This window comes from Dermacentor albipictus, unplaced genomic scaffold, assembly GCF_038994185.2.
Source record: "Dermacentor albipictus isolate Rhodes 1998 colony unplaced genomic scaffold, USDA_Dalb.pri_finalv2 scaffold_13, whole genome shotgun sequence".
Lineage (NCBI taxonomy): Eukaryota > Metazoa > Arthropoda > Arachnida > Ixodida > Ixodidae > Dermacentor > Dermacentor albipictus.
The window spans coordinates 13,485,713-13,509,613 of NW_027225567.1; the positions used below are offsets into that span (position 1 = coordinate 13,485,713).

The window sequence follows — 23,901 nt, forward strand, 5'->3', positions numbered from 1 at the left end:
GGCACACGTCACATTTTTTTTTTCAAACTGATAAAGGCTTTATCTAAAACAGTGTTGCAGTTGCCAAACAAAGATGATTATATATAACTGTATGTTTGAGCATGATTAAATAAACCTTTAGAAAGTTGCTTAAATTAAGGACAGGAATCTGGATCAACTAAAATTAACTTATGCTTCCCTTTGCAGAATTATTTTTAAGTACTGCAGAAAATAATTTAGCTGAGGATGATGGGGGAAGGACACAAAAATAAAAAATGATAGCAAAGGTGCCTCAGGAAAGGTGACAGTGTAGTTGATGGCCCTCGCACTTTGTGCCGGCCCTGGTACTCATTGGAGCTAGACCTTGCACAGTACCTTTCGTTTCTTGGTCCCCATGTACTGATGCCTCATCCTGCTCCCATTTTGGTGTATTTGCAGGAAGCAGCCTTCATCACCGAAGTCCATCATGTGAATGGAGAGGGGGAGGATGCTGGTGTCGTCTACTGTGAGATGCAGGCACGCGAAAACACAGGCGAAAGCTTGTGCATGCTGAACCTGCTGCGTACACTCTACCCAGCTCCCTGTGGCTACCGCTATGAGACTGGAGGCCTCATGCGCAATCTTCGTGAGAGCACTGACAACCAAAAGGCAAGCACCACTCCTTTGAATTGGGAAGGGAAAGGGGTTTGTTGCCTCAAGCTGCCAGAGGAAAAAGAAAAAAAATGTGCACTTGGTTGCAATCTAAGAATTCAGGAGCAGCTCCTTGTGTAAAAGTGCTCTGTCCCTGTTTTTTATCCATTACATATGGTTTCCTGCAAAATTACTGGAGAGAAATCTGGCCCCAGTGTCCACAGTATCTGCAAGCACGGCTGTTCAGCCAGCATGAGAATGACTGGTAGCACAGTCGAACCTCGTTATAATGAAGTTTCAGCTGCCACTAAAGTTACTTTGTTATATCCAATATTTGTTATAAAACTGTACTCTGTTATAGATGAAAAAAAACAACAACAACATGAAAAAGCTCCAAGATTGCATTTACGTGAGAGAAACACTAGAGTGACACTGAGCGCCGGGATATACAATCCCTTTCACAACATTTCGCGTGACTAGCAGACTCGTCGGTGTTGGTGGGCAACAGCATGCTGCTAGCTAGCACTGTGCCAAGCACACTGTCTGACATAACTGGCAAGCCTCTCCACTGCCGTTATAGCTGAGGATGGCCATTCGGTGCCGTGAGGCTAATCTCAGCGACAACGGCTGTGTGGTGGCATGCCAGTCATGTCGTAGCCCAGCGAAAATCATGCCTGCAAAACAAGACTAGTGGACGCTACCTCACCTGCAAACGTGTACTTATTTAAAAAAAAAAGATGAGAAAAAGAAGAAGACGTTGCAGTTGCTGGCTACTGAAGGTATATCGCAGTGAAGTGCGTCGTGCAGGAGCATGTCCGTTCTGGAGCAGTGTCTGGTGTCAGACCAGACGCATGCTTTAGACCAGCCATGGCTGATGCTACGCTTTGCTAGAGGCATTTAAAAGTGAGTGATGACAACGCCACTGCTATGAGCTCTACTTTGCATGACTAGCGTGATGAGGTGCGTGTCGGTTGGCGCACTGCCCAGAAGCTGTATTCTCAGTCTGTTTCTGTCAAGGAAATGATCACTTTCGTGAGATTTTGCATGACTTGGCACTGTAAGCGTTGGCATTTGCGGGTTATAACACTTCTCGCACAGTCAGTGCCAAGCGCACTGTGCACGCTATCTTGGCACTGTGCCAGGAACGCTGTTGCTCGTAAACACTACTGTGTTCGATGCCGACTCGCAAGAAAGCGGTCGTATCCCCCATACTTATTGACCGAGAATATTGCTCCGGAATGCCTGCGTCCTGAAAAATATATTTTGAACTGTGAGCGAACAACTGTTCACTTTGCTATTGTTGATATTGCATTGGATCTTGTACTTTCGGCTTCGTCATAGCCATAGGTTCGCCTATTGAAATAAAGTGTGGCCAACCAAATTGAAATTTTCTTCGTTGTATCCGATAATTTGTTATGGCCGTGTCGATATTATCGAGGTTTGACTGTAGATGAATTTGCCTAAACTGCATCCTTCTGGTTTCAAACAACTTTATGACTTTGCAAATCAATCATATTCAACAAAATACAGTCAAATCTTGTTAATTTGAACACCCTTAATTCGAACTTGCGGTTTATTCAAACTGATGCTGTGGCTCCCTAAAAGTTATGTGTATTCCGATGGGTGAAAATGCCCGGTAATTTGAATGCAAAGCATTTGCGATGGTCAATTCAAATGTACCACGCTCCGACAACCTCGGCAGTGCACCAAATCACGCGGCAGCACCTCCGACCAGAATTGCCTTGACCCCACCATAAAGGAAAAGCTTAGGAGAGACCATTGCGGCAGAAATTTCACTCTCTTTCAAATGGCTAGGTTGACGTTGCTACGTCACATTGTAATGCTCCAGCCACACTAGAGGCAAAACGTGCACTGCCGGAGGGATTAGTCCTGGGCTGATTTTTCACGGCCTGCTGCGGCAGCAGGCAAACTGTGAGCGGAGGAGATCAATGAGAGCGGCCTCCACAATGACGTACATGCAGGAAACTGGTGTCATGCAGCCCTGCTGGACCACTTGTTTTGCATTATCGTCTCCTCACGTCAGCTCATGCTCGCGCTTGGTATGGTTGCCTTGGTTTGGTCTCGCTCGCACTTGTTTTTTTACAATGACGAGTCTAAACCAAGACGTCCCGATAGAAAGGTTGTTGGAAGCAGTGTGCAATATACGATTCTGTACAACAAGACAGACCCTGAATAGAAAAACGCAAAGGCAACACCCAGTACCTAATTCTTCTTGTCTTTTGAATGGGGTGATGCCACAACAGAAGGGAGCACACCAAAATGATCATGATCAGTGGCAACGACTTCGTCTTCTTGATAAGACATAACTCGCATTAAGAATGGAGGATGAAGTACATAAACACTGAGCCGATCTGTCAGCAGACGAAGGAAAAACATGCGAGCATGCAGAGGGAAACAGCGGTTGAGGGCCAGTCCAGTGGGGGCAATTCTGCTGCTTATGTGGCAGTTTTAGGTGGCAGAGGTAATTGGTGCCATCTATCAAGCTGGCGAGGAAGCAAATCAGCTTCCCTCCTGCCCTACCTTGCAACTGCGCTCCCCTCTCTCTTCTTCTCAACTCCCTCACCTTTGACTGTCTCAACACACGCCTGTCTCCGTGCTGACGCCAGTTTAGCCCGCTCCCTGAAGTTTCGTTTTCTGTTTTCAGGAAGTGAGCATTGCTGGCGGGGCAGTTTCGTGGTCCTAGCTTCCTGTATGTCCACATGCGTGCCACGATATTTCTTGACTTGCATCGTTCCTGCATCGTGCTATGTTGCACAAATACTTCGAAAACAAGTCCTTCTTTTAGTAATTTGAACTTCTTTTAATTCGAACAAATTTTCAGGCCCCTTTGAGTTCGAATTATCAAGATTCGATTGTGTTGCATTATAAATGAAATAACATTAAGTGATTATGCATGTGTGCAGAGTCTTATTGCCTTCATGCACTTAGAAAGCTATTATTGCTTGGAAACTTAGGAAAAGCCTAACTCCACAACAATGTCTCAAGTCACAAGCATGAAGACTAGCCAAATCCATATTAGAGTTGTCATTCTTGTGGTAGCTGAACTAGTTGTATTGCCCGGGTTGACTCTTGTAATTTTAGTCTGAAGCTGTAGGGTTCATCCCTCAGCATTAAAAAAAAAGTGCTGTTATATCTAGCGTATACAGTGAAATCTCAATATAAAGAACTTCAGAGGACCCCCAGTAAAGTGTTCATCATTCTGAAATATTGTTATAGTGAAAGCCCCAAGATTAACCATTCCCCCCATCAACATATCAGTTCATAAGTTGTCATATGAGCTATCCACGAAAACGTTGCTGTTCGCTCCCAGCACGCACTATTGCTATTTTCCATAGATTCCGCTGCCACGCACCACTGAAGCACCATATAATAAGAGTGATGCGCGCAAAACAGACGCCGACACCAAGAAAACTACCGACAAGAAAGGTAGCTCCATGTCACCTCCAAAGCGCAATGTTTCTTGCTTTTCTTGCCTTGGACACTGCAACTGTCTCACTCGAGTTGGACGCCTGAACTATGTCAAAGCGCAAGCACGCATAAACAATATTGTCTGGAAAGTGCAAAGTGTGACTGTGTGGCATCCCCATGAGTACGGAGGTTACATTTCACTGCGTGCATAGCTAGTACAGCTGCAGAAAGAGGTGTGTGCAGAAAGAAGGGTGAAAGATGAAAGAGAGGTGCCTCCGTTGCTAGGTGGGTGGAGCATGCACTCGCAAAACCTGATGTATCATCGCCTCCGCTTGCCCGCATTCTTTTCTCCTAGGGTGCTGTCTCAGGTTTTCCAAACCCATGTGCTCCGACGTCAGACCTCCGCGCCTTGTCATCTGCTAGCCTATGTTATAGATGCTGTGAAGGACAGACAGAAATCTAAGAATCCCCAGATTTCTGAATATTAAATTGTAGTACTGAGGCGTTGTTAACATCACAGGGAAACTGAATAATGATCGTTGGTCTGATAAGTTCAGTATTCTGAAGTTCATAGTGCTGAAATATTTTTATATTGAAACTATAAGAAGTCAGCAGGGTATTTCTGAAAAGTTCGTTAATGTGGTGTTTGTAGTAACGAGGTTTCACTATAGTATAGGGGTAAGGTGCTCCTGTACTTCAGCACTAAATAGCACACTGCGGTCATGCTTGCAGAGCCAGTAAGGGATATAATAATAGGTGGCATGGGAGCACTCCAGAGAAAAGTAGCTGCACAAGTGCACACGTGAAGTGCAGAGATGTGGTGCCATTGAAGAAGAGAGTAGAGCCAAAGAAGAGATGCATGCCAAGACATGCTGCCGGAATTGTGTGGGCACTTAGCAGTTCATACTATTCTATGCACGTACACATGCCTTAGTGATAAGCAGTAGGTGGTGGCCTGCACCATGCCCTGAAAGTAGTGTTCTTCTGACAGGGAAGGGAGATAAACCAGATGTAGTGACGAGTGAATACAATGCTGCATCCATATGCTAGGAGAGGGTAAATGACCAGCAGTCATTGGTGGGGTATGACTAGCATATGCACAGGTACCCATTAAGGTGCACTTGCTTCTGTGTTTTCATGTTGCAGTGGACTTTATAACATCGTGTCTAGAGGAGCATGGAAAAAAGAAGGAAAAATGTGAAGGAAAGGGAATTATTGGGTGGCATGCATTGACGTGGAACTCCAGTTTTCTCAGTTGTAGCAACAATGGCAGCAGGATAGTGAGGGTGCAGCTGTTCTTTGCAGGCATTAGATAATGCCAGTGTATGAAGGGCACTGAGTGGCCCAGTGCTTGTGGTATTACCTATCTGGTCATACTGAAGAGTGAAGTTGGCACTTCGGATGTTTCTTGCTTTCAGGGGCATTAATTTACTGGAACCATTTTGACCAGGCACCCATGCTCCTTCACTGACTGTTGATGCCTTTTCAAGGCAGATGTTCAAGAGTATTTAGGCGTGAATCGTGAAAAAGCATACTTTATCTTGGTTGGTGTCATGCAACACCATGTTGAAGTTGAGAGGTCAAGGAGAAATTTACAATAGATGCACTAGCATCCAAAAGTAAGGTACAGCTATGAGAAGTGCAGTGTAGTAGATCTCCACTGGGCACACCGTGGAATTGGCACGAGGAGTGTAAGCTGTATAAATAGCCAAGATGAAAAATTGTTCACAAGACTGCAGATGTAATTGTCAAAGGTGGGTAAATGTCTTTACCTCTTGCTTACATCCCTCACCACCTGCTTTAGAGACTTGCTTTTACCTTACTGTCACATAGTAAAAGTTGCTGGCCCTCCCTTGCCCATTAATGGTAAAGAATAGCCTTGATGTGTGTTCAATTTCACATTCTGGTTACTTTGGCATCAGGTTATTAAACTGCACTCAATGTTGGAATTTAATCTGAAACAAATGCCAGGTAATGTAGTATTTGATCAAATACTGTAAAAATTTTAATGTTCACCTATGCCTAGTGTTTTTCTTTCAGTTAAACTTCTAAGTGCTGCGGACGAGTCTTACTTGGTTACAATGTTCTTTGCAATAAGTGCCAAGGATGAGTCTGTCTTGTCCACATGTTTGAGCGCTCTAATGAGCCAGGCTGGTCCAGTCCATTTTGGTGTCCTGGCAAGTTCCTCCTTTAGTTGCTAGGGGGCCTACAGGCTCCGTTTATCGATGTTTGTTCTGTAAAGATTTAAAAAATGGTGGCTGCAAGTTGCATGTGGCTACGCTTGTCGCGAAAGTGCAGCTTTTATTTGATTGAGTCGTCAAGCTCCAAAGGTGATTTTCTTGTGCATGAAAGCATTGACAGTGATGGCAGTGTTTTTCAGTGCTATTCAGTGACTCTGATGTTGTCGATTACGATGATAGTTTTGATACATAAGGCAGTAAACAAAGTTAGATGGGTGGACCCTTTCACCAGCGCCTCCTCATTTTACATTTTGTGTGTTTTCTGACAAAAGATGTGAATTTACGACCCCATGTCGTATACGATTTCGAATCTGCAAAAAAAAAAAAAAAAAAAATTGCTATCCAGGTGTGCAATAAAAAAATATAATTTTCTGAACACATTTTTAGATTTTTTGTTGGTTACTACACAAATTTGGAGGCATACGTATATTCACCTAAGCCTAGTTTTTTTCTTTGAGTTAATTCACAAATTTGGAGGCATGCTTATGTTGCAGATGTTCTAATTCTTGCACTGTCTCATTAAGAGAGATTTCAGTGCATCATTTTTTAATTAGCCACCTTTTTAAATTTATAATTGTTGGGAAATTCCTGCAGATAGCAAGTTTCAGTTGTGATTTTAGAGTGTGCATTGTCTTTTGTGTATTTTTTTTTCTTCAAATTCCCGAGCTGACAGCACAGCCAAAAGAACATTATCGTAGTACCAATCAAGCCTGAATACAGCAAGCATGTTCACTGCATAAAATGTGTTCACTATACCAGAAGTTCGTTATAATTGGACTTTCCCTCAAAACTACATATAATACAGTAAAGTTTTGTTAATTTAACCCTTGTTAGTTTTGAAAATCGAGTAATTCAGACTCATCTTCTGGTCCCAGCAGGTGTATGCATTAATAAATGTGATCAAACTCTTGTTAACTTGGATGTGTTTGGCTGCACACCAGTTATATCAGACGACTCTTGAAGGTCGGCGAACCCGGAGAGCCACAAATGTGCAATGCAAAAGTGCAAAAGAGGCGCTACTGTCCGACTGAAACAAAGTGCCGGAGTCCGCATCGCCATAGTGTTTTAGTATTCATAGTGAACTACAGGAACGCTGGAATGCTTTGTGCTTACTTGTACCTTTATAGCCTTTATTTTTGTGTTTACTGCAGAAATAAAGTGTTAAAGTAAAAGAAAGTAAAGTAAATAAACGGTGTTATGCACTGCATCTGCTGCAGTGCATAACAGAGCATTGGCCGTGTGCCTCTGTAACTGCATAGTTTCCATCCATGATTGTGTCAATAGCGACCACAGTTTCATCCACAGCAGTTGCTGCAATCGTTAGTTTCGTTTCTACTCGATGTATGCATCGGTAGAGTGCCATCAAAACTGCATCGTCGTCATCCATTATCGCGTCAATAGTGGTTGCACTTTCAGCCGCAGTGGTAGTGGCAAAAATTTGCTTCCTTTTGGCTCGTTGCGCGCGTCAGCTGCATATCTTCAGAACTGCATGGTCGGTGCCCATGCTCGCATCCGTAGCGGCCGCGGTTTCGTCCCCAGCGGTTGCGGCAAACAGTAGTTTCATTTTGACTCAGTGCAACAGCTGTGTTGGTAATGTCGCAAACACAGTGGAAGCTGTCGAGGATTAAGAGCAGCAGCTACATGGCGATGGATGGAAGCTGTTGGCGACCAGCACACTGGTGCGGTAGTGCAAAGTGTGTCTTAGATTAAGCCACGGCTGCGCTGCAAAGGAAGTCGTGAGGCCTTCATTGCTGCGAGTACAAATCAGTCATGAGATGACGAGAATTGCAACTTCCACACTGCTTTTGTGCAAAATAGAAACAGAACTTGCCACTTCATTCAGTAAATAAAGGCAGGTTGACGTAGTAAGCATTTGTTTATTGTTTTTTTGATACCCTCGATAATTTGACATTAGATTAATGCGGGTATATTTTTTTTGGCCCCATGAAATCCGAATCAAGGAGGTTTTACTGTAAACTGAACAAAGTGCAGTTGAAATATTTTATTTGATAAAATGATGTGTGCTACACCTACTGTCAGAAATAGATGATTGAGATTCATTTAAGTAGTATTGACCAAACAGTAGTACTCTCCAAGTTTAACAAGCTGTCGACGTGATTGTGAGTCAAGCCCCTCACACACACAAAATGTTTGAGACCACTGAGGGTATATTTAGAGGCTGACTGGTTTCTTTGTCGTCACTTAAGGCCCCAATATCCCAAGATTATCGCATCAAACAAGCACTTCAACACAGATGCTTTCCGGGACATGTTCACCTGCATTCGGTGAGACTGCATTGATGCCCTGTATCCGCAAGGCTCAGCTGGTTACCACACTTTGTCTTATAGATGTGCTCTTTTAGCAGGCAGAAATCCTTTGCAAAAACAGTTTTTTTTTTCATTCCTGTAGGCTAACCTCCTTCCACAATGTTTCAGCATTTTTACAGTGTCCAGAAGTGAGACCCTGGATACATGCCCCTTGGCCTTGGCTGGCACATTCATCTTTTGGCTGTAGTTTAACCATCACATTTTATGGCAGAAACTGCAGTTCTGATGTTTTCCAGTAGGAAGCACATGCGATGTGCCGAGTAGTTATCAAGGATTTCAGTTTAAAACCTCTACAGAAAATAAAAGGTTGTTCTGTGGTGTTTGGGAACATTGATAGCATGCGAGCAATAAAGAGCAAGAAACTAAAAACGTAACAATGAAGAAAAAAATGGTAGTTCACTGCATAGTAATGATTGCCTATGTGACGGCACCGCAGCAGAAGTGTATCTGCAAGGAAAAAAAAAAGAAACAAGAGACAGGAACAAAGTGAGTGCTGTGTTGCAATGATTGGCTGCAGCATGTGCTATGTGCTGTGGAGGCACCTTTCCCTCAACTAGTCAAGAGGCTGCCATGCTACGGTTCATTGTAACCAAAATTTTATAACTGGGCTGTTGTAAGTTGATGGCTCTCTCATAGACTTCTTGCAAAACATTTTTGTTGTTGAGAAACTGTTTGTAATAGCCAAAAGTTTTTTCAAAGTAGGATCGTTATATGTGGGCTTGACTATTAATAGGGCATAGTCCTCTCAAATACATTAGACTTCTGGTAATTTGACTCTGGTTAATTCAATTTTTCAGTTAATTCGATCCTTATCAAAGGTCCCAGTCAGCACCCATACATTTTAATGGGCCCTAACTTTTGTTATTTCAATCCTAAAAGTGGCCTTCGCCAGATAATTGGAACTTTCTAGGTGAGCATGCACGCTCCTGACCCCAATGGTGACCCCAGACCCCTTCAGTAGTGGCAGTGTCTGTCTTGACGGCGCTTCAGTAAAAAATGCTGATATTATTATTATTACAGTATTTACCTGATTCTAATGTATCCAAAGAAAATTCATAAAAAAATTGCCTGTGTGGTGCAATCCAACATGGTAGGCAATTGAGAGCCAGCCTAGCCAAGTCTTATTGCCATGGCCATCACAAGATAGAGACTATGAATGGCAAACATGTTCACTGTGATGGTGACAAGTTCTCACATAGCATGACGATGACGACAACGTGCCATTTTCAGTCTGATTACGAAAGCACAGTCAAATGCTAAGATATTTTACACGTTAAGCTAACAGCAACAGCTTGCATCACATGTTCTTGGCATTTCGGAGAATTGCCCATGCCACAGGATGAACTAGCAAAGTGGTTAGTCTAGGCGTGGGCCACAATTCCATCTGAAATTTTTGTGGAGTCCTTTGATAAATGCAGAACGTCAAACGCGCCATGGACCGTACAGAAGACAACACGTTGTGTTTCTTCACAGACAGTGATGAAAGGCAGTCTGAGAGTTACGATGATGGACATTTCATCATCATAAGCCTGGTTACGCCCACTGCCGGGCAAAGGCCTCTCCCATACTTCTCCAACTACCCCGGTCATGTACTAATTGTGGCCATGTCGTCCCTGCAAACTTCTTAATCTCATCCGCCCACCTAACTTTCTGGCGCCCCCTGCTACGCTTCCCTTCCCTTGGAATCCAGTCCGTAACCCTTAATGACCATTGGTTATCTTCCCTCTTCATTACATGTCGTGCCCATGCCCATTTCTTTTGCTTGATTTCAACAAAAATGCCATTAACTCTCGTTTGTTCCGTCACCCAATCTGCTCTTTTCTTATCCCTTCACGTTACACCTATCATTCTTCTTTCCATAGCTCGTTGTGTCATCCTCAATTTAAGTAGAACCCTTTTCGTAGTAAGCCTCCAGGTTTCTGCCCCGTACGTGAGTACTGGTAAGACACAGCTGTTATACACTTTTCTCTTGAGGGATAATGGCAACCTGCTGTTCATGATCTGAGAATGATGGACATTTAAGTAAGTAAATTTCCATTCTGTGAAGGTAAAATTAGCTGGTTTCATCTTTTTCTTATGGCCTACATTGAAAACCTGCTATGTTTTTTTTGTCTAGAGAATCTATGTCTAGAAGCTGTGTCATTTCTACAATAGTTTTTTACATTGAACCCATAAAAAGTGTGTGTGTGTTCGATTCAGGGATGTGTTATAACTGCAAATACTGCAAAGTGAATGAGAGGTGTGTTTCGACATTATTTTTTTCTGTTTCTTCTTTAATTTGACCCACAGAACAATTTGACCAAGTTTGCCGGTCCGGTCAGGGTCGTACTAATGGAAGTCGACTGTAGCAGAATGCTTGATCTTGTTTTCCTTGGCATGCATTTTTAAAGTGGGAAAATGTGCTTAGCATTGTGTTTTATTATTTTGATGCACAGGTCAAACTGTACCACAAGAACTTCTACCGTCCTGAGAACCTGTGTGTGATTGTAGCTGGCAGCGTGTCTCCCAATGAAGTACTCAAGGCTCTGGAGCCATTTGAGAGAAAGATCATTGCAAAGGTAAGGCTGGCAAGGCAGACATCACTCACATGGCAGTGCGTGCCGAAAGTGCTCTGGGAATGTTGCAGCTGCCTTTTGCTGACATTTCTGACAGATCAGCTGGATTAATTTAAGGGGTGAATACTACTTGCGTGATAAATTGTTGAGATGTTAACTAATGAAAACAAAAATTCACCAATAAGCTTTGTAAATAATCAATGCATTTTGCCACAGATTTTGAAGACTTATTTCTCAAAACTGGTGCTCGGCACAGAATTTCTGCTTAGTGAATAAGATTTCATTAATGCACAGCTACAATTTCACAGTTGAGACATGTGATCTGACATTAATAACTACAAAGTTATTAAGGAAATTTTGTTCAATCTTGTTGTGTGTTATTTATTAGGCTTTAATACATTAATAGCATATTGCTCTTACTTATTATACCATTGATTGTTCTGGTTTGTATAATTTGTCATATTGGGTAGAATGCATTGCCACTTCACTAACGTGATAGCCACTTAGAAACTGAATCATACCTGTGTCACACGGGCACATTTGGAAGGCCTTCCAGTCGACGGCCTTTGAAACGCCACAACTCTATCAACTCAAAGGAGTTGTCACGCTGCTACACGGCAGTTTCTAAAGGCCGTTGAGTGGTTCAGGTGTTTCTCGTAAAATTGTGTGGCGCTGCAAATCTTTATTTTCGTTTTCATGTCATGAAAAGTTAAACAACATTAAAACCGCTTAAAAGCACTATAATTTCCTTTATGTTTGTTGATACATTTAAAGAAATGTTTATACATTGCCATACATATATGTTTAGTTTTTAGGTTGTTGAGTAGCGAAACTGCGGCAATGTTTGCGTCGCTGAATGTCGCTGTTGTCGAGAGTATGTGCAGTTCGCACATATCAAGTGGCAAAAATACTTTATTAATTAATAACACTCGTATATAGTACTTTTAGAGCATTCTGGTTTGATTTGTTCTTTCTAACGGATAGTACGAGCACACTGTGAGCAAGAGGGCATGTTCGCACTGTTTTCGTTGCTCAAAGGCCATCGAGATTTCGATAGAGTTGTAAGGTGCTCCATTGACTCGATAGACTATTGACTTGGCAGCCTTTGAAACCGCCCATGTAGCAGCTCGAACTTGATCTTTGAGTCAACTGACTATTGGTTGGAAGGCCTTCCAAACGCCCGTGTGACACGGGTATCAGCTTAAAAAGAGGTCAACAATGCCTGGTTTCTGATGGTGGCAAGCAGTCATGAACATTGGGGTTGCAGGGCCAGAGGAAGTCATTCACTCGACCATGGCAGAAAGGAGCACCACCCATCACTGGTCCTTTGGAGTCAACAGTACCATACCCATGTGATGATGATGACCATGGCCTTGTTTATGTAGCTTTCAGAGGACCTTCACTTAAAGTAAGTTGAATGTTTATAAGTTTGGCCTTTTGCATCATCAGTAGCAGTGTGCAAACAATGAAAATCCAGGACCAGGAGTCCAGGAGTCTCAGCACTCAGCCATTATTGTTCTGCACTTAAGTCTTTGGGCACCAATGTATTTACTGTATACCACCATGGTATGTGTGACTGATGTGGGTTGTGTGTATGTGCATGCGTGTGTTTGTGCTGTTTCAGCTGAGTGACATTGCATAGAACTTTGGAGTGTGTTAGGTACATGCAGCCATCTTTCGGGAACGATGAAATTGGTAGATTTATCTGACAGGTTGAATTAAACAAGAGGCAGAAAAAACACCAAACACACCACTCATTCATTTGGCAGTATTCTCCCTATTCTAACATGTCCCTGAATCGAATGTGCACCCGCTTTTTATGGGTTCAAGGTAGAAAACTAATGTGTAAATGATATAAAGCTTCTAAACAGAACACGCACCCAATTTTCTAGCAAGAAAGACGTAGCAGGCCTCAGATTTTGACAATAAGAAAACAAAAAACCGGCGAACCTTACTATCACTACATGAAAATTTATTTACTTAATGTCCATCGTCATAACTCTCAGACTGCCCTTTATCACTGTTTCGGAAAACCACACTATGTTGTGCACGCTAGTAGGAGTGCTTAGGCGAGCATCCGCCGGGGGCTTCTTCCTGCTCCTTTTAAGCCAGATGAGAAAGGATGGTGCACTCCGGTGCAGTCTGGCTCCCTGAGCATCTTTTCCCTTAATTTTTACAGCATGTGACATGGGAGTGAGAAATTTTGTTCAAAACAACCGTTGCATGGTTTTCGGAGTTCACATTCACCGGAATACTATTTTTTCTATTCAAATACATATTACTTTGCCAGGACCAACAGGGCAGTTCGAATTAGCTGTCGGTTCTAATGAAAAGATTTTGAATTATCGGGGTTTCACTGTAATAATTCATTGCAAATGAACATTTTAACTTTAGGATCTTCCTGAGGCAGGCAAAAAATAGTCATTTTTGATGTGGGATGACATGTGCTTGACACATTCACTGTAGCCTAAACACTGCCAAGACGGATGCTGCTGCTATTGGAGTCACCTCTGCGGTCACCACTGGGTTCGCGTGCATGTGTGATGGTTAGCCAAGTTCAGATTATTCAGTGAAGGCCAATTTCAGGAATTAAATGATGCGTTTGGTCTCGTAGAAATAGGTGCCAGCTGCGACCTTCCGTCGTGATCGTCAACCAAACCATTGAATTTGAATTAACGGGAATCTAAATAACTCAAGTGTACTGTACCTGACAAGCAACTAAAGGCATGAGAACGAGGTGAACATTTAAATTTGTGGGCTCCATTTGCTGCTTTGGCCCAATCAATATTTAGGTGAGTTTATTATGAAGTGCCTAATTGAATGTTGAAAAAAAAAAATCAAATTTTCAATCTTTTCAGGCTTGTGAAGACATTGCAGCATTGTTGGTCATGCAAGACTATCTTACAGACACATCAGTCTCTCCTCTACAGAAGTTGTTTGTTGAGACAGAAGATCCATACTGCAGCATGGTATGTGCCAAAGCATGTACTCTGCTCAATATGGCTTTGCCTAGCATGCGAGTATTGAAAGTTTTGAGCACAAATTGAATATCATAATTTCAGTATTAATTTACCTAGATGTCTCTTCCACAAGCTGATAGAGTCGCACACTATTACAGTAAAAGCTCGTTAATTCGGACTTCTAGGGACCGTAAATTATGTCCGAATTATCGAGCGGACTAAAAAAAAAAAAATAAATGCACGACTTTCATCAACAAACCTTTATTGCTCAAAGTAATCGAGAATGCTCGTTCGCTTTCGAGCAGAAACCCGCGCGGATACTATTTTACGAAGTCCTTCCAGGTGCTTAGAAGCTCGCATGCTGTCTGGAGAGTCCCAACAAAATTCTTCCAACACAGCGAGGGCCTCCGCGGCTTCCTTCACAGTGCGAGGGGGCCGAGGCTGCTTGCTCCTCTCGCGGCTCCTCTTCCTCCTCAGAATCTTCTCCTTGCAGCACGTCCCTGACAATTTCTTCTTCGGTAAGCGAGCCGGCTGTAACAACGCCGTCATCAATGCCGACGTAATCAGCGAGTGTCACCGCATCCGGCAGAACTCCTCCAAAATCCTCGCAGTCATCTCCATTGTCATCTAGCGACACTTCGGCCACTGCATCATCGTCAGGCTCACGCACAACGAAGCCACTGTGTCTAAAACAGTTGGCGACGATGTGCGCGGGCGTGTTGTGCCAAACGTAGGCAAGGATGTTGACCGCGCTCAAAAGATTCACGTCGTACTGCTTGCCGACTTCATGGCACAGGAGCATCCGTTCCAGCACACGCCTGCTGTATTTCGTCTTGACATACTGAATTATGCCTTGGTCCATCGGTTGGAGGGCCGATGTTGTGTTCGGCGGCAAGAAAACAACTTCTATGTTGTCCACTCCGGTGACACTGTTATGTGCACTACAACTGTCCAGCACCATTAACACTTTGCGGTTCTTTGCGGAAAACTGTCGCTCTAACTTCTGCAACCAGCCACGAAAAATTTCCGACGTCATCCAGGCCTTTTTATTCGCTCGGTATTCCGCCGGAAGAGCAAGCATGTTCTTAAAGCACCGTGGCTTTTGTGCCTTTCCAATGACGACAAGCGGCAAGCGCTCTGTTCCTGTCATGTTGGCGGCTAAAAGAATGGTGACGCGTTCCTTGGATCTTTTGCCACCGATGCACGGATCTCCTTTCATGGTCACAGTTTTCTCTGGCAAAGCCTTAAAGAAAAGTGCTGTTTCATCAGCATTAAATATGTCATTTGGATCGTAGGCGGCGATGTGCTCGAGCAGCTGAGCGTTCTTCCAGTTGTTGGCAACGTCTTCGTTGACAGCGCCTCTTTCGCCGCACACAGTCTTAAAAACGAGGCCATGTCGCTCTCTGAAGCGCACGCACCACCCTTCCGATGCCTTGAATGCATCGATATGCATCATCAGTGCAAACCTCTCGGCTTGCGCCATGATGAGGGGTCCACTCAATGGCAGATTCGCATTACGCGAGTCGACCACCCACCGAAGCAAAGCCTCTTCCAACTCTGGATGAGCTGCTGTTCGCAGACGCTTTCGTGACGCTCGAAACTTCTCGCTTTCGAACGCCTGAAGAATCTGTTTTTCATTTTTCACATACGTGCTCAAGGTACTTCTTTTCACGTCGTACTTCATGGCTTCTTGTCGAGAGAGTCCGTCCTTCAGGGCCCGCAAAATTTCCACCTTGGTAGCCAAGTCCTTTGCCTCGTATTTCGGCCGCTTCGCCGGCGTTGCCATCGGCGGAGAATGTAGTGACACGGGCGCACAACAGAAAAGCAGCAATAAAGTTCAATAACTGAGCTGTGCAAAATCCAGCGGTCCTCGGCAAAACAGCGTGCAAGGATGTAGCGCACCAACAGCAACAAAGTGACAAAATGGCCGCGCGACTACAGTGTACTAGAATAGGGGCAGTGTGTTCAGGAAGCGCTCGCCGCTGAGGCGCTTCATGTAGATAGCACGAGATGGCGCTGTAGGAACATGGGCTGTACGGAACGTACGGCGCAGTGCTAGCGCTGCACGCTGATATTTTGATAATTGTTTTCTGTTGCAATCAAATAGACGTGCAAATGCTAGGCGGATGTTAAGATGCATACCCGAAACTCACTACACATAAGAGATGAATTGTATGTGCACTCCTAGCGCATCTCAACGCCCATTAGACGCATTTATTAACCTGACAGCAAAGGTTTTGCAGACACAGAAGTAATGGTGTAAGCCGTTAAATTTGTTTTGAACCACGTTGCCACGTAATCGGAAATTATTCGAACGGAAGAGTCGGCTGCAAATAGCGCCGTAGTAAAGGACATCGAATTGATTTAAACCAACTCGGATTCCAGGTGCACACATTTTCTTTTGCGGTTCGCATTCATAAGAAAGCGGCCGGGGCATCCGCGACCCAACGTCAAGCGCTTAGTTCCTCAGCTCCTGTTGTAGAAGAGAAGGCAAAACAACATGCACGTACATAGTCCAAAGCCAAAGAGCTTCCCTGCTTGGCATTTACCTTCTTTCGCGATAAGCATTTGTCCCTCGTTCTGTTTCGCGAGCCTCCCGCAACTACATAAGTTTATTCGTGATTTTTTTTTATTTACATCATGAAGTGTTCCTGAACGTCAGGCTCATGTGCGAGTATGAGACACACTGACACCCTACATTTTTATGGAAGGAATAAAACAGGTAGGAAAGACGCTAAATAAAAGGCATCTCTGCAAAACTACACACAGTATGCCAAAACACAGAAAAACAGTGCAAGTACATTCCTACCCAAACAATGGAGACCTACAGCGGAATTAATATGCGCAAATAAATTACTTCATTCATTTTTAATTATATTAACACAATTAGCTTTTTGAATGCACCAGAAAAAGTTGTGCATTCAGATGAAAAAGACAAAGAAGGGTCAGCATACATATGTTGTACCAGCCTGCTAAGAACAGTATTGCTAACTTTAAAGTGCAATTTCTTTTTTCGTCATGCTTCTCTTCACTGATTAACACTTTTTACGTAAAAGTGCAGCCTTGTTAGGACATAAAAACGCACAACTGCTGATGTGAAATCATAAGCATGTAATTTGCAGCATGTATGGCATAGCCAAATTTAAAGCTTTCACTAGAATCATGACATCAACTATACTGTCGCTGCAAAGCTCCTCTTTGCGGAAGAAGGTTGTAAATATATTCCCTCAAGTTTCTTTAGTGCTTCGAAAAGCAAGTTGGACGGATACAGCAATCCTCCCCTGTCACAAATTTCATGAATTTTGAGACTGCTACTGACACTAGAGTTCTGCAAAAGAAGAGAGCGGCAGTCCTCACATTTCTTACGAGCAAAAAAATTCTGCGCAACACACCCTGCCATACATAACGGATGAGGCGATCACCGCTCCTTTCCTCCACATAAGCCCGGTGCTCTGCCGGAGTAACGTTTAGCCTTTGATACCAGCGTAAGATTTCCAGCTTCAACTAACTCGTCAATTGTGACGCAACGTCCCCTTCCTTGTCAGAATTATCAGGTGAGTTAAGTAGCGATACCAAATGTTTACTGACCACTGTGTTCCCTGTTTGCATTGCCTTCGCCAAGATATAGAAAGGCAATTCACAACAACTAAATATTGAGGCGGCGTTGGGTGATCGTTGGATCCGCACGACTACCTCAAAAGAAGTTCTCCAACTTTTATTGTCTTAGTCTAGATGTCAATAGGTATTTAAAACCCTCTCCTTCCAAGTATTCTAACAGAGCCAAAGTGCTGCACAATGTCACACGGAGCCCATCTGCCGCCGACTGGCTCAAGCCGCAAAGTCCTTTTGTAATGGAAAGCATATTTAGCGCCAGCGAACAGGGACAGAAGGGAGACGACACCACAATGCGCTAACTTCAACAACTTGATTTTCAGGAAACACCCACCTATTTAACCCATGCACAGTTAAATAGGCGGGTGTTTCTTGACAGTCAAGCTAAAGTTAGCGCACTGTGGTGTCGTCTCCCTTCTGTCCTTGTTCGCTGGCGCTAAATATGCTTTGCAAGTCAGTCTACCAACACGCCCAACAAATGGCAATCCTTTTGCATGTGACTCCCAACGAGACAGAAACTCGAGGAATTCCTTCAGAGCCCTTCAGAGCAAGCACACGGCAAGCACGCTGAAACTGGCCGCAACACCACAGAACGCAGCACACGGAGAACGCGTCCGTACAGCCCGTGCGACTGCAGCGCCGCCGCATACATCCGGGACCTGTCTACGCTCCCGGCTTCAAAGCGGTGCATGGCGCACTGCGCCGTCTGAACACACTGCCCCTATCTAGTACACTGTAGCGTGACACATGCAAAAACAAAAAAAGCACCCATCCAGCCACAAGTCGAGCCAATTGGATTGGATTGGCCGAGTTTCAGCTACTTGATGTCAATGACGATGCTGCGTTTGGGCAGCGAGGCGTTGGTTTGGGTATCACTTTTGTGCCGCGTTTGCCGTATTTTCGTTTTTGAGCCCCGGTGGCTGCCCGAAATCGTCTGAATTATCCGAGGTGGGCTGGAATCCGTCCGAATTAACAAGAGTTTCGTCCCACAGACTCCTATATATAATTGTAGGGACCAGGCGCGAAGGCCGAATTATCGAATTTTCCGAATTAACGGAAGTCGAATTAACGAGCTTTCACTGTATTTACAAAACCATTTACAATGATTGCCCCGCGACTTGTGTAGGGGAGACAAAAAACCTTCATGAAGCATTGTGGCAGCACAGAAATGAACTCCATTGCATGTACAGCCAGCACAGTGTGGTGACCAAACACTAAACGCTGTGAGACACTGTACTACAGAGTTACTGTATTTACTCGAATCCAATGCGCACTTTTTTTCCACGGGTCCAAAAATTGCGTGCGCGTTAGAATCGAGTGCGACCCTAAATGTGCATTACCATATCGCCATCGAAATTTCAACATGGCCACCTCGCACGCGCTTCAAGCTTAGCTGCCATAGCTTCCTCTACGTGCCATAGCACGTGTGCTTAGGTTAGTGCACCGTCCATCTTCCCGATCTTCTTGTTTTCCACTTTTGCTCTATCAACATGGAAGTGCCGACAGCAAAGACATGCCTAGTTTTTCACAATGCTGCAATTAAAAGGAAAGTGATCACCTGTGCGGAGGCGGATGGAAATGGGGCTACATCACGGGCGTTGGAGTTCCCGAAACTTGCACGAGGGACTGGTGCAAACAGGAGAAGCTTTCTACTCCGGTGGCTGCTACGTACAACGTGGCTGCGCGGTCCCTATCTTGAAAGTGATCTGTGATGGAGACAGAGTCTACAAATCTAGGCGCACCGCGCTTTGTTTTCATTGCTTAGTGCGCGTTGAAGCAAGAGGCCACACAAAGGTCAATTTGCTCGCTTCTGCTACCGCACTTCCCCACTCCAGCATTTTGATAAAGAGTTTCCGCGGTGATTGCGTGAGACATGTTCATGTTCGCTTGTGTGCACGTGACACCATGCTTGTTAATTCAGTTAGAAAGCGGGTGTTCAAAAGTTTATACGGCCAATAAAGCTACCATCCTTACTTTTCGTAAAGCTGTCTACTAATTTGTGAGGGTTGCAAGTCGGCTTGTTGGTAATGCATCTTCAAGGGGAGTACGGTAGCGCGATTAAAAGATGGGACAAAAGAAAACACATAAGGACACACAGAGCGCTAACTTGTTAGCGCTGTGTGTGCAAGCACATTGTCAAGTTAGCGCTTGGTGTGTCTCTATGTGTCTTCTTTTGTCCCATCTTTTAATCGCGCTACCATACTCCCCTTGAAGATACTAATTTGCTATTGTAATCGATGCTTTGCGTTTCAGGCGAAACAGCTACTTTTTTATTTATTGCAACTTTAGTGAATTGAGGGTAAATCTTTCTTTTTCCAAATGAAAGTTGTATTCCTGTATGAAAGAAAGGTGCGCGGTACTCTAAAGGACTGCCTTTTTTAGGTTGCGGCAAACGGGTGTGCATTACAATCGAGGGCAATATTTTTTTCCTTTTTTTTTTGGTAATGGAAAACAGGTGCGCATTACAATCGAGGGTGGGTTAGAATCCAGCAAATATGGTAATATTGGTGGGGTCATCATCCCTCTGACTGCGAAGATCCTGCAAAGAGGCTCTACCTTGAATCACAGCATGTTCAGGCAGCCACCAGCACAATCGCGTTGTCTCCAACCTTACATGCAGGGCCTATGCAAGGTTGCCACAACAGGGAACCACTTCCAGTGTCACAAGCTGGATCTATAAAAAGCTGCTGTGGCTTCCAGAAGTCACCTCTGATGGAGTCGGAAGGACTCTGATAATAATATGATAAACTTACATAGTTGATATTTACCTTATTTGTCTAATTTCAGGTATTCCCCAACCAGATTGATTTTACTTGAATGTTCACATTCAGTACTTCCTCTAGCAATTCGCATAAAAAGTACCTGCAGCACAAAGGCATTTTTTTTTTTGGCTGACATTGGGAATGGGTATCTCAAAGCTAGTTCTAATTTTGGTCATAGTCGGCTCCCTAAGGCCAACCCACATGACAGATAAAAGCATGGACCATGGATCATGTCTCCTCACTCTATGTGTAGACATTGTATGTGCAGCATGGGTCGGCCGTGTTCGGCGCCAACAGTAAAGAACAGGTGCCTTTTCAGCAGATGTCATGTTGGGTTTTGTTTGCTACTTCTTGAAGGCTCTGAAGTCGAGATGTCCACGGCAAGTTCACGCAATGGGTGCCACTCCATCCATGTCTACCCACTAGTCGCATGACACTTTTGCACCTGCCGTGTCATTTCTAAGCTAGTCTTGGAGCGGGTTGCTCAAAGATAGAAGAATAGACTTATGTACATCTACAGACACCGTCCGCAATGAGAGGTGGTCATGAACAGCCTTGGTGGCATTCCATACATGCACTTTCGTTGGCGAGCTGGTTTGTCAGCATTCCAAGTGTCGTGCGGCCATTGTGAATATATCTGCAACGATTCAGCACCAAACCATGACTTCAGTGGCTGACACCCAATGAAGCAGCGTCAATTATGCTTAGTGGCCTAGGCAGTATGCCTCTGATGAAAATTCGCTGCTGACCAATGTGATAACTGGTTGCAAGCTAATGCAGAAATCTTGTTGCTAATATGTTCATATGGGTGGCTCATCGGCGATTGGTCCCCAGGTCACATAAATGGATTCAACAGCCGTTGAAGTGGCATTAGGATCCACAGCAAACCATCCGGCAACTACCGTAAGTGCGAGTAGCAAGTTCCAAAGCTCCAAACTGTGTGCATGAACACTCTTATCCAATATGATCTGCGCGCTGTCCAGTGGCTAATTGGTCCAACTTTCGCACATGCTTTTGTGCTTTAAGCACTGCCTTTGTTACATCTCCCTCAGTTCATGTCACGTATGGGAAATGTTTTGATCACTTCTGTTAACCTGGGCGAACCTTGTGCTGGCAGAGACCGCGTGCTATGTAAAAGAAAAGGCTGCGTCCATCAAGGCACCGACCTCTGCTGAGTCTTTGACCGCAACATTTGAAAAACCGAATAGTTAAATATTCAATTTGTGAGTCAAATTTGAACGTTTACTGTTTGATTTGTATTCGTATAATCAAGTATTTTCACATTCCTAATAATTTTCCTCTTCCAGAAATCTACCTGAAAAGTTAAAACAGTGCTGTCACAGGCACTTGTTTAATATAGCTGTTTAAATAAAAAAGTGGTGTAGACACATATTAATCACCACAATTTGATATCATGTTCTCTGATTTCTCATGCTTTCACATGAACCCATGTGCTATCACTTCTAAATCCAAAACAATTCTGAAGCATCCCTCACAAGGTGCCATTGAAAATTTTGTTTATAGTATACTGGAAGTTGTAAGGAGTCATCTAGGAGCATTTAACCGCAATAATTTTTCATATTGGTTCTTATTAAAGGGAAGAAATTAAAATGTAGCGTTGACATGCTGCCAGAAGGCAAGCTTCATTGGCAATGAAAACACTCTCGCCGTTTGCCTCGACTAGCATCTGCAAGCTACATTCCTTCCCTGCCATTTCCTACATCAGAGCCGAGGGACTGCGTCATGTTTACGTCACAAGCCGTGCCTCCTTTATTTATCTATCCTCTTCCTTTTTTGTTGCACGGTACACTTTCAGGGGCAGTGTTGCGCTTTCTGCATTGAATGATTTACCGAATGCATGTGCCATAATAGGTGACATTGCACACAAGCTTGCCCTACGTAGGTGCATTTGTGCTGTGTGACCCTGACTCTCTGACTGGATGTGGGGGTCCCTCGAAAGGAAAGGTGCACAGGTTTTCGTTTGCATGTTTGCTTGTATGTTTGCACTTGTATGTTTCCAGTTTATACACTTTTGTTTATACACAGTGTATAACAGCTGTGTCTTACCAGTACTAACGTACAGGGCAGAAACCTGGAAGCTTACAAAAAGGGTTCTACTTAAATTGAGGACGACGCAACGAGCTATGGAAAGAAGAATGATGGGTGTAACGTTAACGGATAAGAAAAGAGCAGATTCGGTGAGGGTACAAATGCGAGTTAATGACATCTTAGTTGAAATCAAGAAAAAGAAATGGGCATGGGCCGGACATGTAACGAGGAGGGAAGGTAACCGATGGTCATTAAGGGTTACGGACTGGATTCCAAGGGAAGGGAAGCGTAGCAGGAGGCGGCAGAAAGTTAGGTGGGCAGATGAGATTAAGAAGTTTGCAGGGACGGCATGGCCACAATTAGTACATGACCGGGGTAGTTGGAGAAGTACGGGAGAGGCCTTTGCCCTGCAGTGGGCATAACCATGCTGCTGCTGCTGCTGATGATGATGATGTTTCCAGTTTAATAGCTTGAATACTTCTTCCAAGCACGCAGTGAATAGCATTGGAGAGATTGTGTCTCCTTGTCTGACCCCTTTCTTTATAGGTATCTTCCTGCTTTTCTTGTGCAGAATTAAAGTGGCTGTGGAATCTCTGTAGATATTTTTCAGGGTATTTACGTAAGCGGTCTGTACTCATTGATTATGCAATGGCTCTATGACTGCTGGAACTCTACTGAATCAAATGCTTTTTTGTAATCTATGAAAGCCATATAGAGAGGCTTATTATACTCTGTAGATTTCTCGATAACCTGATTAATGACATGGATGTGATCCATTGTAGAGTATCCCTTCCTGAAGCCAGCCTGTTCCCTTGGTTGATTAAAGTCCATTGTTGCCCTTGTTCTATTCCAGATTGTTTTGGTAAATATTTTATATAATACTGAGAGTAAGCTAATGGGCTTACAATTTTTCAATTATTTAACTTCTTCCTTTTTGTGGATTAGTATAATGTTTGCATTCTTCTAGTTTTCTGGGACCCTTCCAGTCGATAGACACTTTGTATAGAGAGCCGCCAGTTTTTCTAGCATTATGTCTCCTCCATGTTTGATTAAATCAACTGTTATTCGATCTTCTCCTGCTGCTTTTCCGCATTTCATGTCTTCTAAGGCCCTTCTGTCCTCATCTATAGTTATAGGAGGAGTTTATGTATCCTGTTCATTATTGTTTCGGATGGAGTACTCCCGAGTCCTCTGGGTATGGTACAGGTCAGTATAGAATTCCTCCGCTGATTTTATTATACCTTCGAGATTGCTGATGATATTACTCTGCTTATCTTTCAATGCATTTATCTTGGTTTGTCCGATACCAAGTTTCCTTCTCACTGATTTCAGGCTGCGTCCATTTTTTACGGCTTCTT

At 43.8% G+C, this 23,901-nt stretch overlaps 1 protein-coding gene across 1 annotated transcript in view; it reads left to right on the forward strand.

Annotated features, from left to right (window-relative positions):
- The window catches only part of LOC139051664 (uncharacterized protein C05D11.1-like), a 210,280-nt gene that overhangs the window by 19,568 nt on the left and 166,811 nt on the right, over window positions 1-23,901 (forward strand). Inside the window, exons 4-7 of the mRNA XM_070528630.1 lie at window positions 418-627; window positions 11,041-11,163; window positions 12,428-12,568; window positions 14,019-14,129. Coding sequence (XP_070384731.1) covers window positions 418-627; window positions 11,041-11,163; window positions 12,428-12,568; window positions 14,019-14,129 — 585 coding nt within the window. The remainder of the gene's footprint in view (window positions 1-417; window positions 628-11,040; window positions 11,164-12,427; window positions 12,569-14,018; window positions 14,130-23,901) is intronic.